The 26,394-nt window shown below is 52.1% G+C and overlaps 3 protein-coding genes across 5 annotated transcripts; 2 read left to right on the top strand and 1 right to left on the bottom strand.

Moving 5' to 3' along the window:
• Positions 1-3: 3 nt before the first annotated feature.
• Mrpl2 (mitochondrial ribosomal protein L2) lies at positions 4-4,256 on the top strand. The gene is made up of 7 exons (XM_003473849.5): positions 4-211; positions 1,910-2,075; positions 2,823-2,964; positions 3,074-3,189; positions 3,261-3,371; positions 3,623-3,696; positions 4,005-4,256. Exons 1-7 carry the CDS (start codon positions 116-118, stop codon positions 4,215-4,217), a joined length of 918 nt encoding a protein of 305 aa, XP_003473897.1. The 5' UTR covers positions 4-115; the 3' UTR covers positions 4,218-4,256.
• A 182-nt stretch (positions 4,257-4,438) lies between these two features.
• Cul7 (cullin 7) lies at positions 4,439-18,399 on the top strand. 2 transcript variants are annotated; one of them, XM_005005371.4, is made up of 26 exons: positions 4,439-4,790; positions 5,453-6,040; positions 6,449-6,600; positions 6,737-7,222; positions 7,647-7,782; positions 7,869-8,065; positions 8,311-8,530; positions 10,907-11,141; positions 11,220-11,325; positions 11,977-12,204; positions 12,410-12,500; positions 12,584-12,755; positions 12,908-13,013; positions 13,280-13,375; positions 13,456-13,631; positions 13,898-14,031; positions 14,424-14,594; positions 14,721-14,827; positions 14,905-15,087; positions 15,999-16,159; positions 16,262-16,478; positions 16,577-16,838; positions 17,186-17,331; positions 17,447-17,573; positions 17,654-17,859; positions 18,030-18,399. In XM_005005371.4, the coding sequence occupies exons 2-26, from the start codon at positions 5,461-5,463 to the stop codon at positions 18,351-18,353; spliced, it is 5,019 nt and encodes a 1,672-aa protein (XP_005005428.1). In that variant the 5' UTR covers positions 4,439-4,790; positions 5,453-5,460; the 3' UTR covers positions 18,354-18,399. The 2 variants fall into 2 exon arrangements, with proteins under 2 accessions (XP_005005428.1, XP_005005429.1); XM_005005372.4 differs by lacking the exon at positions 6,737-7,222 and having other exon boundaries at positions 4,440-4,790.
• A 1,993-nt stretch (positions 18,400-20,392) lies between these two features.
• On the bottom strand, positions 20,393-26,379 carry Rrp36 (ribosomal RNA processing 36). Of its 2 annotated transcripts, XM_003473646.5 has the most exons (7): positions 26,045-26,358; positions 24,247-24,388; positions 24,074-24,140; positions 23,891-23,995; positions 21,496-21,570; positions 21,293-21,410; positions 20,393-20,853 (listed from the first exon to the last, which is right to left on the bottom strand). In XM_003473646.5, the coding sequence occupies exons 1-7, from the start codon at positions 26,166-26,168 to the stop codon at positions 20,717-20,719; spliced, it is 768 nt and encodes a 255-aa protein (XP_003473694.1). In that variant the 5' UTR covers positions 26,169-26,358; the 3' UTR covers positions 20,393-20,716. The 2 variants fall into 2 exon arrangements, with proteins under 2 accessions (XP_003473694.1, XP_063094913.1); XM_063238843.1 differs by lacking the exon at positions 21,496-21,570 and having other exon boundaries at positions 26,045-26,379.
• Between the last annotated feature and the right edge of the window lie 15 nt (positions 26,380-26,394).

Below are 26,394 nucleotides of genomic sequence, written 5' to 3' on the forward strand. Positions count from 1 at the left end.
CCTTTACGTGTTTGGAAAGAGACAACACCGGGCTGGTGACGTCATACAGGGGCGCCCGGCAGCCTGGCTAATCCTGGAAGTAGCGCGCTAAACCCTGAGGAACCTTTCTGCTCTCATGGCCTTGTGGTCTCTGACCCGCGCTCTGGGCTCTCTGAGCCTGGCGCCCCCAGCTGTCACTGGACCCGTCCCTCGTCTACTCCCTGCCGCTCAGGTAATCCGCATTACCTGACAAAGAGGCTGTCCCCGTTTGGGCCGCCGAAGAGAGGGCAGGCAGGGATGGAAGACTGGGGTGCAAAAGAGTCTAGTCGCGGGGGTCATGCGGGCCCAGGTCCTCGGATAAATCACTCTCGGCCTCTGCTCTCTTTATTTTTTTTAATGTACAGGGTCTCGCTGTTTAGTTCAAGCTGGCCTTGTATAGTTCACTGGCCCAGGCTGGCCTCAAACTCATGGCGATCCTCCTTCCTCAGCCTCCCAAATGCTGTTATTAGGGGCCACCATGCCTGGCAGCTGTCTCCTTTATAAGTACGTTTGTCTCGTTTATCGGATGAGACACTGGAGTGCAAGTGCTTTTCAGATCATACGTTATACAGGTCGTTGAATGCTATGCTTAAGAAGGCATGAGTAATAGACATTTCAAATACGACCGGCTGTGATGCCTCAGGGCTCTGACCTAGCACGTCAAAGAGGCTGAGGCAAAAACGATCCCGAGAGTTCAAGGCCAGCTTGGGCTACATAGTGAGGTCAAGGCCAGCCTGAACTACTTAGCAAGGCCATGTCTCAGAAATACCAAAAAAGAAAACAGAAAACAACAGGCCAGAGATATGGCTAAGTGGCACAGCGCCTGCCTTGCAAGCCTGAGGTCGTGAGTTCGATTTCCCATTACCGAAATTTTAAAAATAACAACAAAACACCGGGGATTAAAAAAAAAAGACAGCTGAGGATACAGCTCAGTGGCACAGTGCCTGCCTGGCAAGCACAAGGTCCCGAGTAGGATTCCCTGTAAAAACATTTCAAATACGTAAATGAACTCCTTTCAATCACTCTGTAAGATAGTCATTAGCATTTCCATTTTACAGATGAGAAAATCTGTGAGCAATCCAAGGTCATACACCAACTAGGAGAGCTTGAAGCTAGGCAGACTGCTTCAGAGGCTGCTCCCTTCGTAATGGGAATTGAACCCAGGGCCTGGTGTTTGCTAAGCACTGCTGTACCGTTAAGCTTTGTAACCCCATGCCCCATTTTGTACTTTTAACCATTATGATATCTACAAAGATGCAGTTTTTGCTGAGGTTAGAGAATCCAAGACAAGATTCCAAGAATAGTGATCTCAGATTTCCCAGGTCCCTAGTGGGCAACTGGTGAATTACAGAAAGAAGTCTGCTGCTCTGGAGTTTTTGGACGACTATGTTAGAGTTTAGCAGATGAATAAAGTTCAAAACCAAACTAACCTACTTAAGAAACCAACGTACTCTCTACTGGAAGTCTGCCAATAAATCTCTTTCCTTCATTCATAGATGGAAAACTCCCAGAACATAATGCAGGGGACAAAAGGCATTGATGTTGACAGTGGTAGTTAGAAGGTACTGATTCTAGAGAAGCTTTTGGGAAAGGAAAAGCTTCCAGAGAAGGAGATTTTGATCCAAATGTGGAAGGAGATGACCAAAGGGGGAACATTCCATTGGGAAATACTTGAGAGGTGAGAGGATCAAATGAGGAGAGGTGATGAACGTGGAACACGTGGATAAACCCTGTACTGATATTTGTGCAAGCTGTGAAGAGTGGAGATTTTGGACATAGAGGTTTTGGACAGCTGCTCTGGGACATGTCTGGGAGGTCTGTACCCTTTACTTGGTTCTTTGAGGCTTCTTCAATTAGTTTTCAAATGAATGAGATTTCTTTGTATTTCTAGGTGATGAGCAATGCCCTCCAACTGCCCTCTACCTTGATGTTGTACTCCTGCCGTTCACTCCTTACTTCTGTGGCCCTTAATGCCAATTTTGTGTCCTGGAAAAGTCGTACCAAGTACACCATTTCACCAGTGAAAATGAGGAAGTCAGGGGGTCGAGACCACACAGGTGGGAGCAAAGACAAGGAGACATAAGCAGTAAAGGAGAAAACATACTGGGAGCCTAGACCTGTATAACACATTTATGCTTTGTAAGGTGGCAGAGGCATGTAATTAAGCATTTGTTTTATTTTATTTTTGTTTGGTACTGGGGATCAAACTCACGACCTTGAGCTTGCTAGGCAGGTGCTTATGCTGCTGAGCTAAACCCCCAGCTTGTAATTAAGCATTTATTAAAGGGTTCCTTCTGCATGCAGAATATCATTGGAGCCAGAGACAAAACAACAGACAACTGACCATACAAAGGAAATGTGATGACAATTTCCTTCCAAAATTTATAAGTCAAATGTATTTTAGTACAATTGACATGGGTCTTTGTTAACCTGATGAATTTAGTAATTCAAAATGAATGTATGTGGACACTTTATACAATTTCAGTCTCACTATGTAGTTCAGGCTGGCCTTGAACTCACTTTGTAGCCCAAACTGGTCTTGAACTTGCAATGATCCTCCTGCCTCAGCCTCCTAAGTGCTGGGATTACAGATGTGTGTCACCACACCCAGTTGGCAATCATCTATTTTTACTAAGATCTGCATAGATGTATGTCCCTCACCCTAGTAAGCTATGCACATTTTTTTGTTTTTTCTTTGTACTATAATTTTGGGAAGCACTAGATTCAGGCCCTACACAGACCTGTTCCCAGTGCTAGAAGGTGAACTAGTCTAAACTGGACCATATCCTCTGTCTCCACTGTAGGCCGCATCAGTGTCCATGGTATTGGTGGAGGCCACAAACAACGTTATCGCATGATTGACTTTCTGCGTTTCCGGCCAGAGCAGAGTGCCAAGCCAGCATCCTTTGAAGAGAAGGTTATCAGAGTCCGCTATGACCCCTGTAGGCAAGTTTGGGATATGGGATGATAACTTTGGTGTGAATACCTGCTGTGTAGCATGTCAGAAAATGTGAGCGCTTCCTGGATTGTCTCTTCACTTGTCCATCCTGAACAGGTCAGCAAACATAGCTCTGGTTGCTGGGGGTAGCCGGAAACGCTGGATCATTGCCACAGAAAACATGCAGGCCGGCGATGTGATCCTAAACTCTAACCATATAGGCCGCATTGCAGGTAAGAGGTGGCTGCCGGATATGTGAGCTGGAGGCTGCAAAGGTTCAAGACTGATGAACCCTGTCTTTTAGTTGCTGCGCAGGAAGGGGACGCACATCCTCTTGGGGCCCTGCCTGTGGGGACCCTTATCAACAATGTGGAAAGTGAACCAGGCCGAGGGGCCCAGTATATCCGAGCTGCAGGTATGGGGAAAGGGCCCTGGGTCCCACAGTATGGAAGGGTTACTGTACCGAACATCACAGTCTCAGAACCCATGGCCCACATCTGGTCCAAGGGCAGAGAAAAGGAAGGAAAGGGGGACATGGAAACATTTCTTTGTTGTATCTGCCCCCAAGGGCAAGGCAGGGGCAGCATGTGGGATGTGGGCCCCAGGGGAACCCCACTCCTCCTCCTTCACTGTGGAGGGTGGCAAAGCTGCTCCTCCCTTCCCCAGGGACGTGTGGTGTGCTGCTGAGGAAGGTGAACGGGACAGTCATTATCCAGCTGCCCTCGAAGAGGCAGATGCAGGTGTGTGGGGCGCAGGGGGAGGGTTCTGAGCCATAGCTCCAGGTGTGTTAGGATGCTGGGAACTGCTTCCTGCTGGGACTACCCTTTGCCACATGCCTAAGCACATTTCATCACAGTGCCCCCAGAATGGAATAAGGAACGGAGTCTTCTAATTTCAGCTATGCAGTCCCTACTTAGGCTTAACTGCACGATGTCACACTCTCCCTGAGGGTGACAACCTCCCAGAGTCACACTGACACCATTGCCCAGCCCCCTACTTCCGTACTTGCCCAAGCCCTTGCATTCTACCCATCTGCTTTCGCTGATAGGTTCTAGAGACGTGCACAGCTACAGTGGGCCGAGTGTCCAACGTGGATCATAACAAACGGGTCATTGGCAAAGCCGGCCGGAACCGCTGGCTGGGCAAGAGGCCTAACAGCGGGCTGTGGCATCGCAAGGGGGGCTGGGCTGGTCGCAAGATTCGGCCACTGCCCCCTATGAAGAGTTATGTGAAGCTGCCTTCTGCTGCTGCCCAAAGCTGATATCCCTGAACTATAATAAAATGCCCTATTTTTATGTCATTGGTGGTGTTTTTGTTTTTGTTTTGGAGACTGGTCGTAGCTAAAAGGGGCAAACAGCCGAGAGAGAAGGGAAAGGGCTATGACCTCCAAGCTCCGGGCTGTACGACTCAGGGAAGTGAGAAGGCACTTCCGGTATCGGGAAGGAGGACAGAGGAACAGGAAAGGGCGGTGCCAAGGAGGAGTCCGCCTCGCCGAGGTGGCAGTGGGCTCCTCCCCGCGCTCTGGCCCCCTGCTTTCCGCTGGGTCCGGCGGAAATGAGCGGCGGGGTGGGCAGTGGAGCCCCAGAGCTGGGCCCAACGCGGGCAAGGACCAGGCCTACTCTGTTCCCAAGGTTGCAAGCCGGGCGCTGTGACCCTGCCGAGGCCCGGTTCGAGTGCCGCGCCCTCCTCTCCCGCCCTGGGGACACGCCCCCGCCTGATCGGCTCAACCACTGCGACCCCTTTAGGGGCAGGCCTGCATCAGCTTCACCGTCTCTGACCCTGTGCGCCCCCAGCGTGGAAGACAGGCCCGCGTTCGAACCAGTGCACTTCTGAGGTGGCCAGAGACCCACCCCGGCCCCAGTGCCCACTCTGCCTCGCGCCCCCCTGTCCACTGACCTGGGTTCTGCATCGGTCCAGCCCCGCTCCTGCATGCCCCCCCATCCCACCCCCACCCCCCGCGGCAGCTCCCCGTGAGTCTTTCTTGGACTCACAGTGTCCCTACTACCCTAGGTGCCCAGGTGCTCCACGCATTCTGTCGCCAGCCAGCCAGCCCTCCTCGCTGGCCATCTTGGCACTCCACTTCTTCATCAGTTCTCAGGGTCTCCCAGCTGGAGAATGGAAATCTTGCCCTTAGGCTCTTAGAGAAAGCGCCCCTGGCCGCATGTGCTGGGGCTCTCTGTCTGAACCCTCACTCTCTCAGGTCTCACTCCCTTCCCTAGCTGTTTTGCATGCCCAAAGCTCTTTTCGCTCTGACTCCCAGGCTGGTCTGTCTCCCTCCCACTGCAAGCTGTAAGCCTTGGTGACAGCCATTTAGCACCCGGAGTCCCCATGTCTGGTCCTGGTCCCATCTAGACTGTAGCAGGCAACTCCTGGGCCCACCCTTATCCCTCCTAGAGCTGCAGCTGTGTGGGCTTTGCTTCCATAATTTCTGGATGGACTTGACTTTCTTACCTACCCTCTCACTCCACCTTGTCCTCTTTTACCTGTGTGTCTTAGGCTCCAGAATGGTGGGGGAACTCCGCTACAGGGAATTCAGGGTGCCCCTGGGGCCTGGCTTGCACGCCTATCCTGACGAGCTGATCCGGCAGAGAGTGGGCCACGATGGGCACCCCGAGTACCAGATCCGCTGGCTCATCCTCAGGCGCGGAGAGGAAGGGCAAGGGAGCTCTGGCCAAGTGCATTGCAAGGCTGAGCACATCCTGCTGTGGATGTCTGATGATGAGATCTATGCCAACTGCCACAAGATGCTGGGCGAGAACGGCCAGGTCATCGGGCCCTCCCAGGAGTCTGCAGTGGAGGCCGGGACCCTGGACAAATCTGTGCTGGGGGAGATGGAAACCGACGTGAAGTCCCTGATTGAGAGGGCCCTTCGGCAGCTGGAGGAGTGTGTGGGCACCGTCCCTCCTGCCCCTCTGCTCCACACCGTCCATGTGCTCAGCGCCTATGCCAGCATTGAGCCTCTCACTGGGGTCTTCAAAGACCCAAGGGTCCTGGACTTGCTCATGCACATGTTGAGTAGCCCAGATTACCAGATTCGCTGGAGTGCTGGGCGCATGATACAGGCTCTGTCTTCCCACGATGCTGGTAAGGGGCAGCACAGGGAGGGAGGGCAAGCAGGAGAGGGGCTGGGGGCGGGGGGCAAGGATCACTGGACATTGGCAGACATGATTCTGTTGCCTTGTTTGGAGAAATGGAGGGGAGCGGGTTGGGAGTGGGGTGGAGACATCTGCAGAAAACGGAAAATGAATCTGCAAGAACTTTGTATTAATTGGCTTTTTATAAAAGGAAGTGTTTAGACTACTGCAGATTGTGTGTCTGGGCGCATGAATAAGATAGTAAATTTTGGCTTTTGAAACATAGCAACAAATCGTGTCATTCCCAATGAGTAGTACCGAGATGATTTTTACTAAGTGAGTAAAAAGCCTAGGGTAGGCTGGGAACATGGGAAGAGTGAAGTTAGGGAGCAGTTACTGATTGGGGTGTGGGTTACAGGGACTCGGACCCAGATCCTTCTGTCATTGAGCCAGCAAGAAGCCATCGAGAAGCACCTGGATTTTGACAGCCGCTGTGCCCTGCTGGCGCTGTTTGCACAGGCCACACTGGCTGAACATCCTATGTCTTTTGAGGGCATTCAGCTGCCACAGGTATCCTGGGGACAAAGTGGGGGAAGCCAGAAGTGAGATCTAAGGACCAGGCCTTTGTACCTGGTACTGGGGACAGTGTGGAAAGAAGGGCAGGAACAGAAACAAGATGGGTAGAGGCTAAAGTTGTATCCTGCAGGTGCCAGGAAGGCTGCTTTTCTCCCTGGTGAAGCGGTATTTACATGCCACCTTCCTCTTGGATCAGCTGAACAGTAGTGCCCAGGAATCAGGAGCCACTGCAGAATTGAGTGAGGAGAGGGGCCGGCTGGATCTGGAATTCAGTATGGCCATGGGCACCCTGATCTCAGAGCTGGTGCAGGCCATGTGCTGGGACCGGGCCTCAGGCAGACCAGGGAGATCGGCACGGTCCCCCTGTTCCATCTTCCAGCCTCAGCCAGTAGATGCTAGCCCTCAACTCCCAGCCAGCCAGGCCCAGCGCTCCTTCAGAAGATCAAGGCGGTTCCGTACTCGAACCGAGTTCGCAAGTGGCAATACCTATGCCTTATATGTGCGGGACATGCTGCAGCCGGGCATGCGAGTGCGGATGCTGGATAATTACGAGGAGATCAGTGCTGGGGATGAGGGCGAGTTCTTGCAAAGCAACAGTGGCGTGCCCCCTGCGCAGGTGAGGGGCACATGGTGCCAGGACATTACTGTGGTGGGGTTTAGCTTGACTGTTGGGCTATACAAAGAGAATACCCTAAGTAAGACCAAGGGGTCAACAATCAAAAGAGGAGCCACTCAAACAGCTGAGAAAATGTGGGTTTGGAAGGCCAACACCAAGGGACAGACAGCATTAGACTTCCCTAAAGGTCGGGATAAGGGAGCTGGGCTGCTTGAGGCCAGGTAGAAAGTAGAGACTTGAGCTAGCAAGGATGGGGAAAGACAGGCAGAGCCAATCTGGAAGAGCAAAGTATCCTTTGGGCATGTGCCAGCGTTTGGCTATTTTTGGAGCTATTTCCATCCAGGTGGCCACATTGGGAGTATAGATCCTCACCCTTGGGCCACAGCGAAGCCTTAACCCTCTGGTCCCCTTACCTTTCCTCCAGGTGTTGTGGGAGTCAGCGGGCCGCACCTATTGGGTGCACTGGCACATGCTGGAGATCCTGGGCTTTGAAGACCTCGAGGACTTGATGGAGGCTGCTGACCACCAGGGGGCAGTAATCAGTGGAGCCTTGAGTGGAGGTGAGCTCCCTGGGGAAGCAGTGTCATGCTGGGGGCCTGGCTGGGTGGGTGATACCATGACTGTGTTCCTTGGACCCTTTCCACAGTGCTACCCTCCTGGCGCTGGAAGCCCATGACTGAGTTGTATGCTGTGCCTTATGTGCTGCCTGAGGATGAGGATGTGGAGGAGAGCGAGCACCTGAGCCAGGCTGAGTGGTGGGAGCTGCTGTTCTTTATCAGAAAGCTGGATGGAGCTGACCATCAGGAGGTTCTCCAGATGCTGCAGGAGAACCTAGATGGGGAGGTAGGGACACCGGGGTGGAGGACCTCTGTGTGGGGCAGAACAGACATCTAGAAGGTCACAGACGGGAAGGGGGGCCAGGTGGCATAAGGACTGCAGGGGAGAGGTCTGCAGAGTTCTCCAGTCAGGTGTGGTAGGCTTTCAGGGAGGAGCCAGCTGCAACCCAGGGGGTGCTCAGGGTGGAAGGCTGTGCAGGGAGACACTGTTCCAGAAACCCCCAGAGCCGCTGTGAGACCGTCTCCCCACAGCATGTACTGGACGATGAGATCCTGGCTGAACTGGCTGTTCCTGTGGAGTTAGCCTGCAACCTGCTGGTGGCACTGCCACAGAGACTTGATGACAGTACCCTCAGGGATCTGCTCAACTGCCGAGTCTATAGGAAGTATGCCTCTGAGGCCCCACCCAGACAGCCAGCCTACCCACGCCTCCTTCAAGCCCAGGCCCAGGAAGGTGCAGCCAGAGCAGAAGGTGGGTAGCAAATAGGCACAGCGGGTGGACACGCTTGTCTTTGAGAAGACACTCGCACCAGGGAGGTGTCTGTGCTGACCGTTGGATAGCCCTGTCTAGGAGAGAAGCAACAAGCAGAGAAATGGACATGGTACCCTCCTCAAAGGATAAAGGAGGGAAGCCAGGCCTGGGGGCACACATCTGTATTCTCAGCTGCTTGGGCTGCTGAGGTGGGAGGATCCCTTTAAACCAGGAGTTCCAGACCAGCCTGGACAACATCGTGAGAGACCCTATCTTAAAAAACAAAGCAAGGCCAGAGATTTAGCTCAGTGGCAAAAGTGCCTGCCTAGCATGCACAAGGTTATGAGTTCCGTCCCTGGTAACCCCCCCCAAAAAAGCCAGACATGGCAATTTATAATCCTAATACTCACAAAGGCTGAGGCAGGAGGACTGCAAGTTTGGGGCCAGCCTGAGTAATTTAGCAGCTTCACAAGACCCTCTCTCAAAATTAAAAAAAAAAAGTTAAAAAAGTTAAAAGGGCTAAGGATGGGCTGGGGATTTAGCTCAGCGGCATAAGCGCCTGCCTTGCAAGCAGGCAGTCGTGAGTTCGATCCCTGGTACCAATAAAAAGGAAAAAGACAAAAAAAAAAAAAAAGGGCTAAGGATATAGATAGATCAATAGTAATGAGCTTATCTAGCATGTAAGAAGCCCTGGGTGCAACCTTCAGTACCAAGAAAATATGAAAAACAGTAAAGGACCAAAAGAAGAAGAGGAGGAGGGGGATGAGGATGGGGTCAAGGATGAAGAAGCTGGGCATGATGGTGCATGCCTGTAATTCTAGCACTCAGGAAGCTGAGGCAGGAGGGTCACTGTGAGTTTGGGGCCAATCTGAGCTACATAATGAGTTCAAGGCCCACCTGGGCTACATAGCACGCAAGACCCTGTCTCAAAAAAAAAAAAAAAAGATATAAAGGAGGAAAATTAAGAGCTTTGGGTGTTGCAGCACTGGGGATTTGAAGCTGGGGTATTTTTCCACTGAGCTACACCACCACAGTTGGGTTTTTTTGTTGTACTAAGGATTGAACGTAGGGTCTTCACACTAAGCGGGATCTCTAACCCGTTTAAAAACTTTTTTTATGTTGAGACAGGATCTCATTAAGTCACTAAGTTTCCCAGGTTGGATTCAAATTTACCATCCTCTTGCCCCAGCCCCCCAGAGTGCTGGAATTGTAGACATGTGCCATGATGCCAGCTGCAAGAGATGTTTAGAAGCCTTTAAAAAGTCCTCACATTTAACTTTTTCCATTGCAAACAAACAAAAGATTATCGTGTGCATTTTTGTGTGTGTGGAAGGGATGTGAGATTAAACATAGGGTCTTGCACGTGTTAGTCAAGTGCTGTCACAGAGCTACCACCTCACCTCCTTCCTTTTTTCTCATTTTGAGACAGGGTCTTATAAAATTGCCCACACTGACCCCAAACCCATGATTCTTTTGCCCCAGCTTCCTGAGTCCTAGGGTTCCAGGTACGTGTGCCACTGTGCCTGACTGTGTGCTTTTCAAGTAGGGGAATGCTCTGCTGTTTGCAAATAGAAAGCTATTTAGTTATTTTAAGACTATGAAATATTAATTCATGGGGAGGAAGGAGCCAGGGATATAGTTCAGCAGCACAGTACCTGCCTGGCATGCATGAGGCCCTGAGTTCGATTCCAGGTACAAAAAAATTTAATTCATGGAGAAACTGAGGTAGTAGGATTACCTCAAGTTGAGAGGTCAGCACAGACTGTGCAGGAAGATCCTATCTTACACACACACACACAAACTGTCTTGAAACTTTTCTAAGTATATTAAGAGAAGTTTTGAAATCCCTAAAACTGACTTTTAGGACAAGGAGGAAAAAAAAAAAAGCCAAACAAACTTGGCAGCTGAGGGTGCAGTTCATCTGCTTTGCATGCCCAAGGCCCTCCGTTTGCCAGACACAGTGGTGCATATCTATAATCCTAGCACTCAGGAGGCTGAGGCAGGAGGATCGTTATGTTTTTGATGGCCACAAGGTAAGTTCAAGGCCAGTCTGAACTGCACAGCAAAACCCTGTCTCAAAAAGACGGGGGGGGGGGGGGGGCTCTGAGTTTGACCCCTAGCACCAAAAGCAAAAAAATAAAAAATTATTTTTTTCCTCTTTTTTTGATTTTTGTATTTTTACCGATACCAGGGATCGAACTCACGACCACACACTTGCAAGGCAGGCGCTTATTCTGCTGCGCTAAATCCCCAGCCCCCAAAAAATTATTTTTTAGGAAAATTAGTAAAAAGCTGGAGAGCTAGGAGTCAGCCTGGCCTTTTGTGAGCCCCTGTATCATTAATGTTGTCCAATTCTTGTGGCACCCCTTTCTGTAGAGAAAGAGCCCCACTCTCAGAGCCCTGGCACCCTGCAGCACCTGGCAGAGGGTTTGGGGCCCTCTGGGCAACTACTCATAGATCTTGAGCAAGCCTTGGGCTGCCCGGGGCCCCAGGATGGCGAGGTCAGGCCATGCCTGCTGCAGCTCCAGAGGCAACCCCAGCCCTTCCTTGCCCTCCTGCGTAGCCTGGACACTCCGGCCAATAACAAGGAACTGCACCTGACTGCACTAAGGTAAGGACTGGTGAGGGGCAGGACGAGGTGAAGGGTCTGGGCCAGATGTACACCTCTGTCTCCCTGCCCCTGCCCCAGAATCCTGACTCAGCTGGCTGATTTCCCTGAGGCTCTGCTGCTGCCCTGGCATGAGGCCATGGATGCGTGCGTCGCCTGCCTGAAGTCCCCCAACACTGACTGTGAGGTACCTTGCCTTCCCTGAAGCAATGCAGGGGCAGGGAGGGGACCTCTTGGCAAGGCTTAGAGGGCACCACACAGCCTTTATGTTCTTGGTTTGTTTTGCTTTTAAAGTCAGATTTCATTTTTCAAAGTAGGTGATACATTCCCTGATTTAAAATCAAACAGTGTATGATACACACTGAAAAGTGTCACTTTTACCTGCATTTGTGCTCTCAGGTACCCTCCAGAAGGGTCCAGAAAGCTGCAGTCATGGTGGTTGGTTGTCTACAGTCCACACCTTTGGCTGTTACCCAGATCTTAGGTTCTGGTTCTGAGGTCCACACATAAACCCAGTCCTTTGGATTGCCTCATTAGCCTCTGGTTGTCTGTCCCTGGGACCTGAACTTAAAACAGCCCTGCCTCTGGGTTCTAGGATAGTGGGATCCAACTGAAGAGCCAAGGCTCTCCCTTCCCTGCTCAGCAGTCTAGAATGCCGGGGTCACAGGACGCCTTGGCTTCTTCCCTTTGACCTGATCTCGGTTCTCTAAAGTTGCCCCATCCCTGTCCTTTCACATCCCCTCCTGGTCTTGCCCACTGTGACAGTCTCAGTGCACACACACCACTGCCTATGCCCTCATGGCCCACACTCACTGCCCCTGTGATGTCCCTATGCCAGGTGCTCCAGGAACTCATTGTCTTCCTGCACCGCCTAACCTCGGGGAGCAGGGACTATGCAGTGGTGTTGAACCAGCTGGGAGCTCGAGATGCTATCTCCAAAGCCTTAGAGAAGCACCCGGGAAAACTGGAGCCAGCCTCGGAGCTGCAGGATGCTGTGTCCAAGTGTGAGAAGCACACGCACCTCTACCAGAACCTCACCACCAATGTCCTGGGCGGCTGCATCCAGGTCGGGAGGAATGGTGGGGTTGGTCTTGAGGGTCAGAGCTGCAGAAGAACATGGTACCGGCAATGGGTGGAGGGAGTGTTTCTGAGGCTGGGAGCAGCAGGGGAGTCTTCTTTCTATTGTGTGGCCTGTCCCCATCCTCCATTTCTGTGTGTCTCTCTGTCCCTCCCACCACTGCTACCTCTTCTCTCCTGTGTTCCTGCTACAGATGGTGCTGGGCCAAATCGAAGACCACAGACGAACCCACCGGCCCATCAACATCCCCTTCTTTGATGTGTTCCTCAGATACTTGTGCCAGGGTTTGTGCCTGTCCCCAGTTGCTCAGCATCCCCATGCCTGTACTGTTTCTGCTCTGTATTGACCACTTCTTCCCGCCTGCCAGGTTCCAACATGGACATGAAAGAGGACAGATGCTGGGAGAAGGTGGAGGTGTCCTCCAACTCACACCGGGCCAGCAAGCTGATGGACCGCAATCCCAAGACCTACTGGGAGTCCAGTGGCAGCACCGGCTCCCACCACATCACCTTACACATGCGCCAAGGTGTCCTCGTCAGGTACTGTGCATGTGTGCCTGCGAGCACCTCACGCCCAGGCTTTCTCTCGTCTCCCTGGGGGCTGCTCTCTGGATTTAGCCAGAGACCCTGGAGTCTGTCTGCATGGACATGACCAGTTCCCATTCCCACGAGCTGCTCTGCCCCATCCCCAGGCAGCTGACTCTGCTGGTGGCCAGGGAGGATGCAAGCTACATGCCAGCGCTGGTGGCGGTGTATGGGGGCAACACCAGCAGCTCTCTTAACACGGAACTCAACTTGGTAGGGGCTCCTGTGCCATTAACCTACCCTCCCTCCATTAACCATCCTGAGCCTGACCTTGAACTCCCTGAGCCCCACAGAGGATAGAGTCCTTTGTTCCTCTGCTCGAGTGATGGCCTCAGGCCCAGAGCAGTGGGGCTGGCATCAGAGCCCCATGTCCTAGCTTTGGGGAGGGGAAGGACATAGCAAGGGACATGACTGCTGAAGTGGTCACGGCACTCTCCTTCATGCATGTAGAGGCAGCATCCCTCTCTGTCCCTTGTCAGGTGAATGTGATGCCCTGTGCCAGCCGGGTGACCCTGTTGGAGAACCTGACCCACTTTTGGCCCATCCTCCAGATCCGCATAAAGCGCTGCCAGCAGGTGGAGCCAGGGTGAGGGAGGCTGTGGTGGTTCCAGAGCCTGGCACAGGGTCAGCAGCATAAGGCCTGTGTGTATTCCAGGGTGGCATTGACACACGCATTCGGGGTGTAGAGGTCCTGGGTCCCAAGCCCACTTTCTGGCCAGCATTCCGGGAACTGCTGTGTCGTCACACACGTCTCTTCTACATGGTTCGGGCACAGGCCTGGAGCCAGGACATAGCTGAGGACCGCAGGAGCCTCCTGCACCTGAGTTCTAGGTGTGTAACAGTCTAAGTGTCTGGCTGTGCACGGCAGGTGGGATGGGCTGTGGGGAAGGAAGCCAAAAGATGGAGCCTTGGACTTGGGAAGGGGAAGAGAGGACAGAAGTGGCTGTGTGCCGTGAATGGGGTTACCAGTGAGCCCGGGTGAGTTCTGAGTAACAAGTAGGGCTCTAGGCCAGGGGTGGGGACTGAGCTGGCAAGATACACACTAGGCAGCTAATCTGGAAGCGTCTGACACCCTCCTCCTCCATTATCTTCCCCAGACTCAATGGGGCTCTGCGCCACGAGCAGAATTTCGCTGATCGCTTCCTCCCTGATGATGAGGCTGCCCGGGCACTGGGCAAGACCTGCTGGGAGGCCCTGGTCAGCCCCCTGGTGCAGAACATCACCTCACCTGGTAACATCCTGACTCCTTGCTTTCCCCAAGAAACCCCAGCATTACACTCATAGTTATTTTGGGTTTTTTGGATCTTCCTGCATAATTCAGGTTGGACTTGAAATTGCAGTGATCCTCCTGCCTCAGCTTCCTGGAGTGCAGCAATTCTAAGCCTCCACTATGATGCCCAGCAGCTTGGCCATTTGGACACCTGAGACCATTACCCTTTCTCCCACCAAGGATAAGGCTCTGCCGATTTCCCCCATCTTTCAAGTGCCAGCTGTTGCTACAGGCCAGGCTAGGCCTCTCCTTATGTCTCTCTGTCCAGTGGTTCTTTCTCTGCGCCCCATCCAACCTGACCACACCCTGAGCCCAGGAGACATGACATAAGGCTTGTTTTTCTGAACCTCCAGATGAGGATGGTGTGAGCGCGCTGGGCTGGCTGCTGAACCAATACCTGGAGTGTCGCGAGGCCGCCCACAACCCTCAGAGCCGCGCAGCTGCCTTCTCATCACGCGTGCGTCGTCTCACACACCTGCTGGTGCATGTGGAGCCCTGCGAGCCTCTGACTGCCCCTCGGGCCAGTGAGTCCGTCCGTGTTCCCTTGCTCCCTCCCTCTTCCAGTGGGTGGCAGCATGTCAGCAAAACCCTGGGCACTCTTGGAGAGCTGGGGGCCCCTCCCTGCCTTCTCACCTTCTCTGTCTCCACAGAGGGAAGGAACGGAAGCCGTGACTGGGGCTCCCCAGCCCCCCGGGGCCTCGCGGGCAGCATCCTGAGGAACCTGACGCGCTGCTGGCGCGCTGTGGTGGAGCAGCAGGTGGGGCAGGTGTAAATGCAGGTGCAGGTCAGGCGCTGGGGTTGCTGGATGCCTCCTCATGAGGGCCCTCTCTGTAGGTGAATGCCTTCCTGACTTCGCACTGGCGAGACAATGACTTTGTCCAGCACTACTGTGAGTGCTTCCATAACCTGCAGAAGTCGAGTTCTGAGCTGTTTGGGCCACGGGCTACCTTCCTGCTGGCGCTGCAGAGTGGCTGTGCTGGGGCCCTGCTGCAGCTGCCTTTCCTCAGAGCCGCACACGTAAGGCCCCAGCTCTGGACCTCCCTGAACTCTCCTTCCCCACCACCCTCAGTGACCCATTCATGTTCCCTTTCCCTGATGACAGCTATGTTGTTGAAAATTGGAAAAACAGGGAAAAAAAAAAAAAAAAGCCCAGAGTGGGGGGCATAGCTAGGACTGGGGGGTCCCAATTTTCTATCCCATCTCAACCTCCCAGGTGCTGGGATTGCAGGTAGCCTACTACCATACCCAGGTGTGTTTTGTTTCTGGGTTTTTTTTTTTTTTTTTTGCGGGGGGGGGGGTACTGGGAATTGAACTCAGGATCTTATGCCACACAGGTGCTCCTGCTGCTGAGCTATATCGCTATATCCCTAGCCCTGTTTGTTATTTTTTTTTAAAGCTGTATTTTAGCTGGTTGTTAAGTGTTAGCAAAATGATATTAACTTTGTAGACTGATCTTCCCTTTTTTTTTTTTTTTTTTTTTTTTCTGCCTGTGATGCTTATGATGGAACCCAGCACCTGCCCACCCCGCTTTTTTTCTGAGTCCAGGTTTAAGTCACTAAGACAGGGCCTCAGTCACTGAATTGCCCAGACTGAGCTCAAACTGGTGATCCTGCCTTAGCCTCTCAGAATGCTGGGATCACAGGCATGTACTACCACATCCAGCTTTGTTACCTGATTTTGAGACAGTATGTGTGAAAGGACACTTCTCAGAGTTGTTCATATTCCTAATTTGCATGAGTGTTAACGGTTCCATAAAAGTTTCCTGCCTAAGTTGACTAAGCTACAGTTGTAGCTCCATGGCGGTGTGTGCTTAGTATACACAAGGCTTTGGCTTGACCAGCTAGTGGGCTGCTAGGCACTCTGTGTACCTCCTCAGGCCCTGCTACTGCTCCTGCCCATGGGGTTTTCTGTGCATGCCCAACACCCAGGTGAGCGAGCAGTTTGCCCGGAACATTGACCAGCGGATCCAGAACAGCCGGGTTGGGGGAGCCCAGGGCATGGAGATGCTGGCGCAGCTTCAGAGGTGCCTGGAAGCAGCCCTTGTTTTCTCAGGCCTGGAAGTGGCTACTACCTTTGAGCATTACTACCAGTGAGTACAGGCCCGGGACTGAACTGGTGGGCTGGAGTGAGCATGGGCTCGGGGAGGCTAGGCTGGCCTGGCACCTACACTGAGGCTGGGCCTGTGTTGCAGGCACTACATGGCTGAGCGACTTCTGAGCTTGGGCCCCAGCTGGCTGGAGGGGGCTGTGCTGGAGCAGATTGGCCTCTGCTTCCCCAACCGCCTCCCGCAGCTGATGTTGCGGAGCCTGCGCACCTCGGAGGAACTGCAGCGCCAATTTCATGTTTACCAGCTGCAGCAGCTTGATGAGGAACTGCTGAAGCTGGAAGACACGGAAAGGAAACTGCAGGTGGGGCCAGGGAAGGAATAACAAAAGGGAAGGAGGGAGGAGAGGCGCAAGGTGGCCGCAGCAGTCCCTTGGCATAGGCAAACACCTTGCTCCTTCAGGTGGGCCAGGAGACTGGTGGCCAGGAGCCTGAACATGAGCAGGAGGACAGGAAGGCACCTGCAGCTGCAGCTGCAGCAGAGGAGGAGGAGGAGGAGAATGAGGACTTCTACTATGAAGGGGTGATGCCAAAAGTATCTGTGCTCGTCCTGTCACCACGCTGCTGGCCTGTCAACTCCATCTGCCACATACTGAACCCAAAAACCTGCCTGCCCTCCTACCTGAGGGGAACCGTGAACCAATACTCTAACTTCTACCACAAGAGTGAGTGGCCAAGCGGGGGCCTAGGACCTGGGGAGAGGGCAGGGTGGGAGTGGACCCTGTGGCCAGTTGGAGCCTGGATGGTGACAATTCCAGCACTCTGGAGACTGAGGGCAGGAGGATTGCTCTGAACTACAGAGCAAGGCCTGGTCTCAAAAAACAAAAAAAAGGACACTGACTGGTGCCAGCCTAGTATGGGACTAGGCAAAGGTGGGTCCCAGATACCTGAGGCTGCCAGGGACACAGGCCAGGGACATGAGGTCTGGTGTCAGGAACCATGGGGTACTCTGCAGAGATGAGTAGCACCCACTCTCTGGATCCCATCTCTCCCCTTCTCTGGCCTTCTCCAGGTCAGACCCAGCCTGCCGCAGAGGGAGGTCCACATCGGCGGCTGGAGTGGACGTGGCTAGGCCGTGCTGAGCTGCAGTTTGGGGACCAGACCTTGCACGTGTCCACTGTGCAGATGTGGCTGCTGCTGAATTTCAACCATCTGAAGGTGGCCTGGCCCCTCTTCTGTGGCCTCTCCTGCTTGTCCCCCATGTTTTGTTCTCTGCCCTGTGTCCTCCCTCTGCCCCTGGGATACCTCAAATGCTCTGTGCCTCTTCCACAAGGTGGTGTCCGTAGAAAGCCTGCTGGCGCACTCGGGGCTCCCTTCGCACCTGCTGCATCGGGCCATTGGGCCTCTCACGTCCACACGAGGCCCCTTGGAGCTGCGAGAGCAAGAGGACATCCCGGGAGGTACACACCCAGGGCCAGCGGGGCCTCTGCTCCAAGTCAGGGTAGATTCCCAGCCCCACAGTGACCGGTGCTTATTTCAGGGGTGCTCAAGGTTCGAGACACTGCTGAGGAACCCAGACCAAGGTGGGGCAGTGTGTGGCTTGTTCCACCTCAGACGTACCTGGAGGTGGAGAATGAAGAGGGCCGAAGCCTGGAGAAGAAGCGGAACCTGCTGAACTGCCTGGTTGTCCGGATCCTCAAGGCCCACGGCGATGAGGGGCTGCACATTGACCGGCTTGTCTGCCTGGTGCGGTGGGCACAGGGGGCGGGGTGCAGCCACAGGGGTCATTTGCAGCCTGTAGTGTGTCGTGAGGTTGGGTGCACTGGTGTCCTGGGATTTCATGGCCCAGGAGTGTGTGGCTGAAGCGAAAGCCAGGGTGAGTATAGCTCTGAGCCGCCTCTGGTCTTCCGTGCTAGGTGCTGGAGGCTTGGCAGAAGGGCCCCTGCCCACCCCGGGGTTTGATCAGCAGCCTTGGCAAGAGTGCCACATGCAGCAGCACTGATGTCCTCTCTTCCATCCTGCACTTGCTGGGCAAGGGCACGCTGAGACGCCACGACACCCGGCCACAGGTGCTGTTCTATGCTGTCCCTGTGACCATAGTGGAACCCCACACTGAGTCCCTGAGCCCAGGATCCTTGGGCCCCAACCCGCCCCTCACGTTCCACACCCTCCAGATTCGCTCCCGGGGTGTCCCCTATGCCTCCTGCACTGGCACCCACAGCTTCTCCACCTTCCGGTAGCCTGGGCTGGGGTTTTCTTGGAAATAAAATGAGTATGATTATGGGGCATGTGTTTGGTGACCACCTTGCTAAAATAACTTAGGCAGTGTCCCAAGTGTGTCTTCCACCTGGTATAGGTTGGAGGCAGAACTGGAAGGACAGTAGCTTTTGCTCAGGTGTTTGGTTTTTGTATTTGCAGCACTGGAGTTTGAAGTCAAGAACTTTGCACTGAGATACATTCCAGCCTTTTTTTCTTTTCTTTTTTTTTTTTTTTTTTTTTTTTTGGTACCAGGAATTGAATTCAGGACCTTGCGTACTTCCCAGGCAAGCATTGTACCACTGAGCTATATGCCTGGCCCCTCAGCCCTTTTAAAATTTTTTTACAATTTTGAGACAGTTTTAGTTGCCCTGGCCAGGCTTGAATTTACCATCTTTCTGCCTCAGCCTGCTGAGTGCTGGGATTACAGATGGATACCACCATGACTGCCCTAGCTGGCTTACCCTAGCTCCTCCTACCAGCTCCTTCAAGTTGCCCCTCTTCCTGTCCTCTGCCCATGTCCCTTCTGAGTGAGCTGTCTTGGAATTGCTACCTTAGTTGGTCCTCAGCAAGCTCTGTTGTCATCTGCACTGAGACAGACCAGACCAGGGCACCCAGTTCCAGGTTGGAGCTCTGCATACAGCAGGAGCATTTGGCAGGGAGGAGGACAGTCCTCAGTTCCTACAGCCCAAAAGAATCTGGAAGGAGGGAATCAGGTGGTGAGAGAGCACAGGAGACATAAGGGACCAGCACCACCCAAGGCTGGACTTGGAATACAGCCTGGGGAAGAAAGAGGCCAGAGCTGAGGAGTCACAGGGTGGGGCTGGTGGCCACATGGCAGGCCGCAATCCATTGGCCCATGCTGCCCTCAATGGCAGAAGCAGCCAGGAAGCAGCAGGCTGGGGCAGCAGTGGGCTCAGGGCACCAGGGTTATCTCCTGGGCACCTCCATAGCAGAGGTTATGGACTTGCATGAGTCTGGGCCTTGCTCTTGTCCTTGATAGGGTGCTCTAGTGCTAGCTTCCTGCGTTTCTCAGAGCTTTGTCCTCTGCTGTGCACTTCAGGGGCCAGGACAGCAAGCACAGCAAGCGACACAGTGGGACCTTCTTGCATTGCCAACCCTCTCAGTGCTGCCCCTACCACAGGCCCATTTTGGTCTCCCCTGAAGTGTTGGCACCCTACCTGCCCTTGTCACCCAGAGATGCCATCTGTTCCTCTGCAGTGGACAAAGTCCCCAAATCTGAGTGCCCCTGATGTTCCCTCCTGTGCTGCCTGTCCTCAGCACACAGCTCAACCCGCCAGCTCTGCTGTGGCCACCTTGTTATCAGCACTAGCAGGTACCTTCAAGACCATCCAACTCAGCAAGGCAACGCTAAGATCAAACTGGACACAATGGCACACAGCAGTAACCCCAGCACTTGATTGCCATGAGTTCAAGGCCAGCCTTAACTATACAGAGAAACTCTGTCTCAAAAAAAAAAAAAAAAACTTGAGGGTCAAATCCAAGGGCAATTTACCACTGAGCTACATCCCTAGCTCACCCAGCATCCAACATCCATTTATTCTTCCACCCTTGTTTTCTTCCTCATCACCTATGGTATTGGGGTTGAACTAAAGGTCTTCACCCTGACCTGTATCCCCAACTTTCTTTTATTTTTTAAGACAGTCTTTCTAAATTGCCCAGGCTGGACTCAAACTCATCCTCTCACCCCAGCCTCCCAGAGGGCTGCAATTATAGGCATGGACCACCCTACCTTGCTCTTTTTATTATTATTTTTTCATCAATTACACTCACATTTAAGCTCTTTTTATTATTTTGAGACAGGCTCTTGCTAAGTTGACCAGGCTGGCCTTGAACTTGCAATCCTCCTGTCTTAGCCTGCTGAGTGCTGGAGTTACAAGCAGGCACCACCATGCCCAGCACAGCACCCTTTCATTTGACTTGGGCTTGGTTGCCTAATCCATACACAGCCCACTACAACAGCAGTTCGAGGTGTCCCACAAAAACAGCAGAATACTATGGAGATGATTAATTAACAACTTTTATGATGTAGCTCCTATATGAACAGATCCCATGGGCTCCCTGCTTCTGTATCAGAACTACTGGGTTAAGGCAGGGACGGAAGGAGGACACAAAGACACAATGATAGTCCACACAGAGGTAGTATGGCATGGCAGCGACTGAGTGACATTTTCTCTCCAGTCCGAGGGCCATCCAAGACACCCCTGTCTCTGAGCCAACCTAGTTCAGGGCAGCTGGGAGCCTCTCCCTTGAACAGGAAAGGCCAGCCCCACGTCAGTCTTGCAGATGCACATCTCCTGGGAAGTGGCGGACGTGACGGCTCCTTTTACTCTTTGCTCAAAGGCAGATGTCTCCTGTCCTTGCCTGCATTGCGACGCCTTTTGCGACTCAAGAAACTCTCTAGCTTCTTGCTGCGTTTCAGCTCCTTAAATTTCTCCGCTAGGGCCAACTGGCGCTGCTCAGCTGGATGGCAGGGAGAAAAGAGGCTGATGAGAAGGGACACCACCTCTTCTGTTCCCTGCTAGGGTATGGGCAGCTTAGAGCTCACCAGTCTCTGTGAGGGCATCAACCGGCAAGATTGGTTGCCAAGTTCTTCCCTACTATTCCTACGAGTCACCATAGGATCTAGTCTCCTTCCTTCCTTCTGGTTTTTATTCTTTCTCTTTTTTTGAGACAGGGTCTTGTGATATAGTTTAGGCTGACTTTGAACTCATTATATAGTCCAGGCTGGCTTTGGACTTAGCAATCCTCCTGCCCCAGGCTCCCTAGTACTGGACTTAGAGATAAGCACACACCTAACTCTTCATGCCCCCTTAGGAGAGCTCACTAACCCCAAACCATTCCCCGACCTGGCCTTCACACTGTCCCTGTAACCAGCCTGGCAGAGCTGCACCCCACTCACATTTCTTGAAGAAGTATGGCCGATGGCCCTGCTGGGCCCTAGCTCGCTGCTCCTGCTTCAGGGCCAGGCGGAGGTCCTGCTGCCGCTTCCTCTCCTGCTGGGCTGCTTCCTGCTGCTCCTGGAAGCACAGATGGGATGGATGATCAGGTGGGAGGGCCTCAGCACCCTCCTTCCACTTTCTCACAGCCACGTCACCCATTTACCAGCCGCTGGAGAAGCTGCTGCAGTTTCTCGCGCTCCTCCTCTGACTGGTGCTTCTTCAGCTGCTTCTTCACAAGCTGCACGTTACACAAGGAGCAGGACAGTTAGTGCTCTGTGTCTGTCAGCAGAGACTCTGTTATTCAAGAGATCACGAAAACAAACGTGACGAGACTATGGGACAGCAATTTCATTATCCCTGTATGTGTGGTACTGCAGATAGAATGAGGGCCCTGTACACACTAAACATACACTCTACTGCTGAGCTACACCCCAGCTCATTGCATCGCTCTTATGATTAGGAAACCAGCCAGGCACAGCAGTACACATCCATAATCCCAGGACTCAGGAGGCTGAGGCAGGAGAATCACAAGTTCAAAACCAGCCTGGACTACACAGTAAGACCATCTCAAAAATAGAAAACAAGTAAGCAAGCAGAGCTGGGTGTGGTAGTGTACACCTATAATCCCAGCATTAGGGAAGCTGAAGTAGGAGGACCGCTATGAGCTTGGGCCACATATATGAAGGGATTTTTTTTTTTTTTTGTACTGGGAATTGAACTCAGGACCTTGCACTTGCCAGACTGGTGCTGTGCCACTAAGGTTACTCTGCCCTACAGTGAGACAGGGTACCTCAAGAGAAAAAAAAAGAGAAGATTATGTTAAGTGAAATAAATCAGGCAGACAAATATTACATGCTCTCACTTATTATGTGGGAAATGAAGCTGATCTTAAGGAAAGAGTGAACAGGGGCCAACACCATACCCTCTTGCCTAGCATATGTGAGGCTCTAAATTCAATCACCATCCTCAGAAGCCTGAGAGAAGTGGAGAACATCATGTGGTCACCAGAGCCCGAAAAGAGTGGGAGGAAGGGGTGGGAAGAGGGGGATTGCTGGGCAAAGCTAGACAGGGAAGATGACATCTGAGTTGTGGACAACGTAATATTGTTCATATTTTGACAAAAGGGTCTTGCTACATGTAGTCCAGGTTGGCCTTAAGCTCACTACACAAGCTAGCCTGGTCTCAAACTTGCAGCAATCCTCCTGCCTCAGCCTCCTAAGTGCTAGAATGACAGGTGTGTACTTCCATACCTGGCAACAATAGAGTATTTCATTAGCCTATCTTTCTCATGAACTAGCTAGTGTGTGGGCTGGGAAACAACAGGGTCCTCCTCACCATAGGGCAACTGGCTGATTTGGAGGAACACATGCTGGGATGATAGCAACCAGCAACTATGGGGAATTTCCTTCTGTCTTGTTTTTGAAATTCTGTATTATTTTCACTGTTTTGTGTTTTGTTCTGTTTTATTATTTTATTACCTTCAAAAAATCCACAATGGAATATTTCAAAATAGCTGATAAGAGGATTTTCAATTTTTCCAAGGTAAAAAACATGCATGCCAGAAGTAACAGATATGCCAATTATCCTGATCTGAATATTACACACCAAATACATGTACTGAGATACCTCACTTCACAAACTTAATTTGTTCTACAATTTTGGAAAAGATGGCCTCAGTCATATTTGTCACCCAATGCAGTTTGCAAACAAAAAAGTTTAACAAATGCTTCTGTTTGTGAACCAAATTATTTGCAAACAAAACCATTCACAAATCTAGGCACTGAAATGCCACACTAAACTCTGACATGAACAATTACTATTGTCAATTTTAACAGATTAATCCTGAGCCAGGCACGGTGGCTCACACCTGTAATCCCAACATTCAGGAGGCTGAGGCAAGAGGATCATTGTGAGTCTGAGACCAGCCTGGGCTCCAAAGTGAACTCAAGTGGCCAGGGATTTAGCTCAGTGGCATAAGCGCCTGCTTGGCAAGTGCAAGGTCGTAAGTTCGATCCCCAGTACCACCACCAAAAAAAAAAAAAAAAAAAAACATCAACCAAAGTGAACTCAAGGCCAACCTGAACTGCATAGATAGACCCTGTTTCAAAAAGACATAAATAAATAAATAAATAAATAAGCAAGCAAGCAAAATAAAAGATTAGTTCCAGGGGCCAGGAATTTAGCTCAGTGGCATAATTGCCTGCCTGGCAAGAATAAGGTCTTAAATTCAATTCCCAGTACCAAAAACAAACAAACAAACAAACCAGCACTAAGGAGGCTGCGGCAGGAGGATCACGAATTCAAGGCCAGCCTGGACTACAGACTGTCCTAGAAAAGAAAAATCTACAGATAACAAAACTTCCTCACAAAACCAACAGAAAACTGAAGCAAAACAATTAAATAACTTGTGATGGTCACACAGCTAGAAAACTGTTGAATTGAAATTTCTAAAAACAAATTCCACAGTAATTACACAGTAATTGTTACCTTCTCACTCCCCTCTGCCTACCTGTAACCCCTGATCCCAAAGACCCCCAGGAAAGTGTCAGGCAGCCCACCTGTTTCTCTCTGGCTCGGATGTCATTCAGGAACTGGTAAGTTTTGTCGAACACCTCAGGATTATACTCCCCCGACAGATCGTCAAAGCGGGGATCCCGGGCCACCTTCGGAATATTGGGAGAGTATAAGATGAACTACTCAGTCTCCTTTCACTGAGGAAGTGCTTCCCACCATTTCCTCACCTTTTTACTGATGGGGACAACCTGACGTAAAAATGGCACTCGGACCTTGGCTGACATTTCCAAAGGCCTATAGAAAAATGAAAAGAAAGAGAAACCAGTGTGGTCAAAGGATTCCCACCAGCTACCCAAGTGATGCTAGGTACCTCTAACTCCTGGGCAGGCCTAGCTCTCACCTGTGTTTATCTGCAACACAGGCATTCCGGGCAGAGGCTCTGGAAGCTGGCTTCTTGTTTTTAGCTACCAACTCTTTGTGTGTGTTGGTCCCCACTTGGTTCTGGAGTTTCAACAGCTCCTCGAATGACATCTCGGCCATTCCTGCAAAAGTATGGGTATAGGGGCTGGGGATTTAGCTCAGCGGCATAAGTGTCTGCCTTGCAAGCAGGCAGTCGTGAGTTCGATCCCTGGTACCGATAAAAACGAAGACAAAAAAAAAAAAAAAAAAAGTATGGGTACAGGAAGGCCACACAACTCAGTTCACTATCTTCCATTTAGGAAAGACAACAGCCTATCACGACCCCTTAGGCACCTGGTCCTCTCTACTGCCCCTAATAGATTAATCTTTATTATAAGTTACAGTAACACAGACTGCACTGCTTCTACACTCACACCAACTCTTTCAGTAACCTGCAGCTTCGGCTAGCAGAAAAGCTGTTGTGTCAGAGGTCAACTAAGCCTTCTACCTTCTTCTGCACCCTCTACTCTGAATTCACAGGGATTTCCCACAGACCCTTGGTGGCTGGCTCAGTTGGCGTCGCCAAGGCTCTGGCTCATGCTCTCCACACTCCTCTCCTCTGTCCACACCCCAACCTCCACGAAGGTTTCCCAACCTCACCCCTCAGCCTGAGAAGTATTAAATCTGTTCTCACCCTGCACACAAACTTTGCATCATAGCAAACCTTAATTCGAAGCTCTATACAGTTTCCTTCTTGCTCAGAGTAAAGGCTTCCAAGTGACTGACTGCTGTATGATTTCTAATTTCAATTCCAAAGAATCGGGCTCTCACTCCTCTCTGACTGGTTGGCCTTCCAGCTATTCCTGAGCAGGAAGGTATGTCCCCACCTCAGGTCCTTTGCACACAATCTTCAACATTTTGCTGAAATGTCACTGTCCCAGTGTGGCCATCTCTACTTTGTTTAAAACTGCAATTTCTAGCCAGAGGTGGTGGCACACTCCTTTAATACCAGCATTTGGGAGGCTGGGGAAGGAGGCCTGTTTCAAGTTCAAGATCACCCTGGCTACAAAGCGAGCTCAAGGCCTTGACTGAACTGCACAGACTCCGTCTCAAAAATACTAAACACAGGGGACTGGGAATTTAGCTCAGTGGCATAAGCACCTGCCTTGCAAGCAGGCAGTCGTGAGTTCGAATCCCCGGTACCGATAAAAATGAAAAAGACAAAAAAAAAAAAAAAATACTAAACACATATATATATGTATTAAAAGTTGCAATCCCTCCCCTGCTTTCTCTCGGTAACCGTTTTCTTTTTTGAAAAAAAAAAAAAACTTACATAATCCACATTCCATTAAATTCACCTTTTAAAGTGTACAGTTCAGGGCTTTATAGCGTTTGTACGTACTAATTCACTCATATGCCTTTTTAAACCATGCCCCCGACCCCGCCTTCAGGCAGGGGTCTCACTATGTAGCCCAGGCTGGCCTTTAAGGTCGTGACGACCCTCCCTTCTCAGTTTCCCAGGTGCTGGCCTAACAGGCATGCACCACCAGGGCAGGCTTTAACTGCCTGAGAGGTAAGCCCGAGGGCTTTATTCACTAGTCCCTACAGATGAATTGTGCCTGCGTACAGATGCCCAGTAAACGCCTGAGCAATTTTCTGCATCCCAACCTATTGAGCCTTCCCTCACTCCTTGCATATTTAGTAAGCGCCCCTCAACCCCTTCTTCCCAGAGCGGCACACAACCCCAGCGTCCGCCGTTCTCGGGTACAGCGGTGCCGTTCCCCGACCCAGAGGCTTACCCTTCGGCAGGTGGCAAGCCGCGGTCCCCAGCTCCCGTCCCCCGCCGTCGCCATCATCCCCGCCGTCCGGGCTCCGGCGAGGACGCCGAGCCAGAGGCCCGGCACTCCGACCGACTTTCACCATGGGCCCCTCCGCGGTGCGACGGAGCGACGCCACTTCCGCTCGCGGCGGCTCCCGCCCTCCCTCTTCCGGGCGTGCCCAGGGCGGGACTGGAACGGCGACTCGCCGAGCTGTCCACAGCCCCACCCGAAGGCGAGAAGGCCCGGCGAGCAGAAACTCATCGGTTCAACCAGTTTTCCTCCTGCCGGGAAGTCGGTACCTCGGGGCACCCGCCCTTGGTCCCCTGGTC

Source organism: Cavia porcellus, unplaced genomic scaffold (genome assembly GCF_034190915.1).
Source record: "Cavia porcellus strain 051 isolate PalLab524CR breed Dunkin Hartley unplaced genomic scaffold, mCavPor4.1 scaffold_28, whole genome shotgun sequence".
Classification (NCBI taxonomy): domain Eukaryota; kingdom Metazoa; phylum Chordata; class Mammalia; order Rodentia; family Caviidae; genus Cavia; species Cavia porcellus.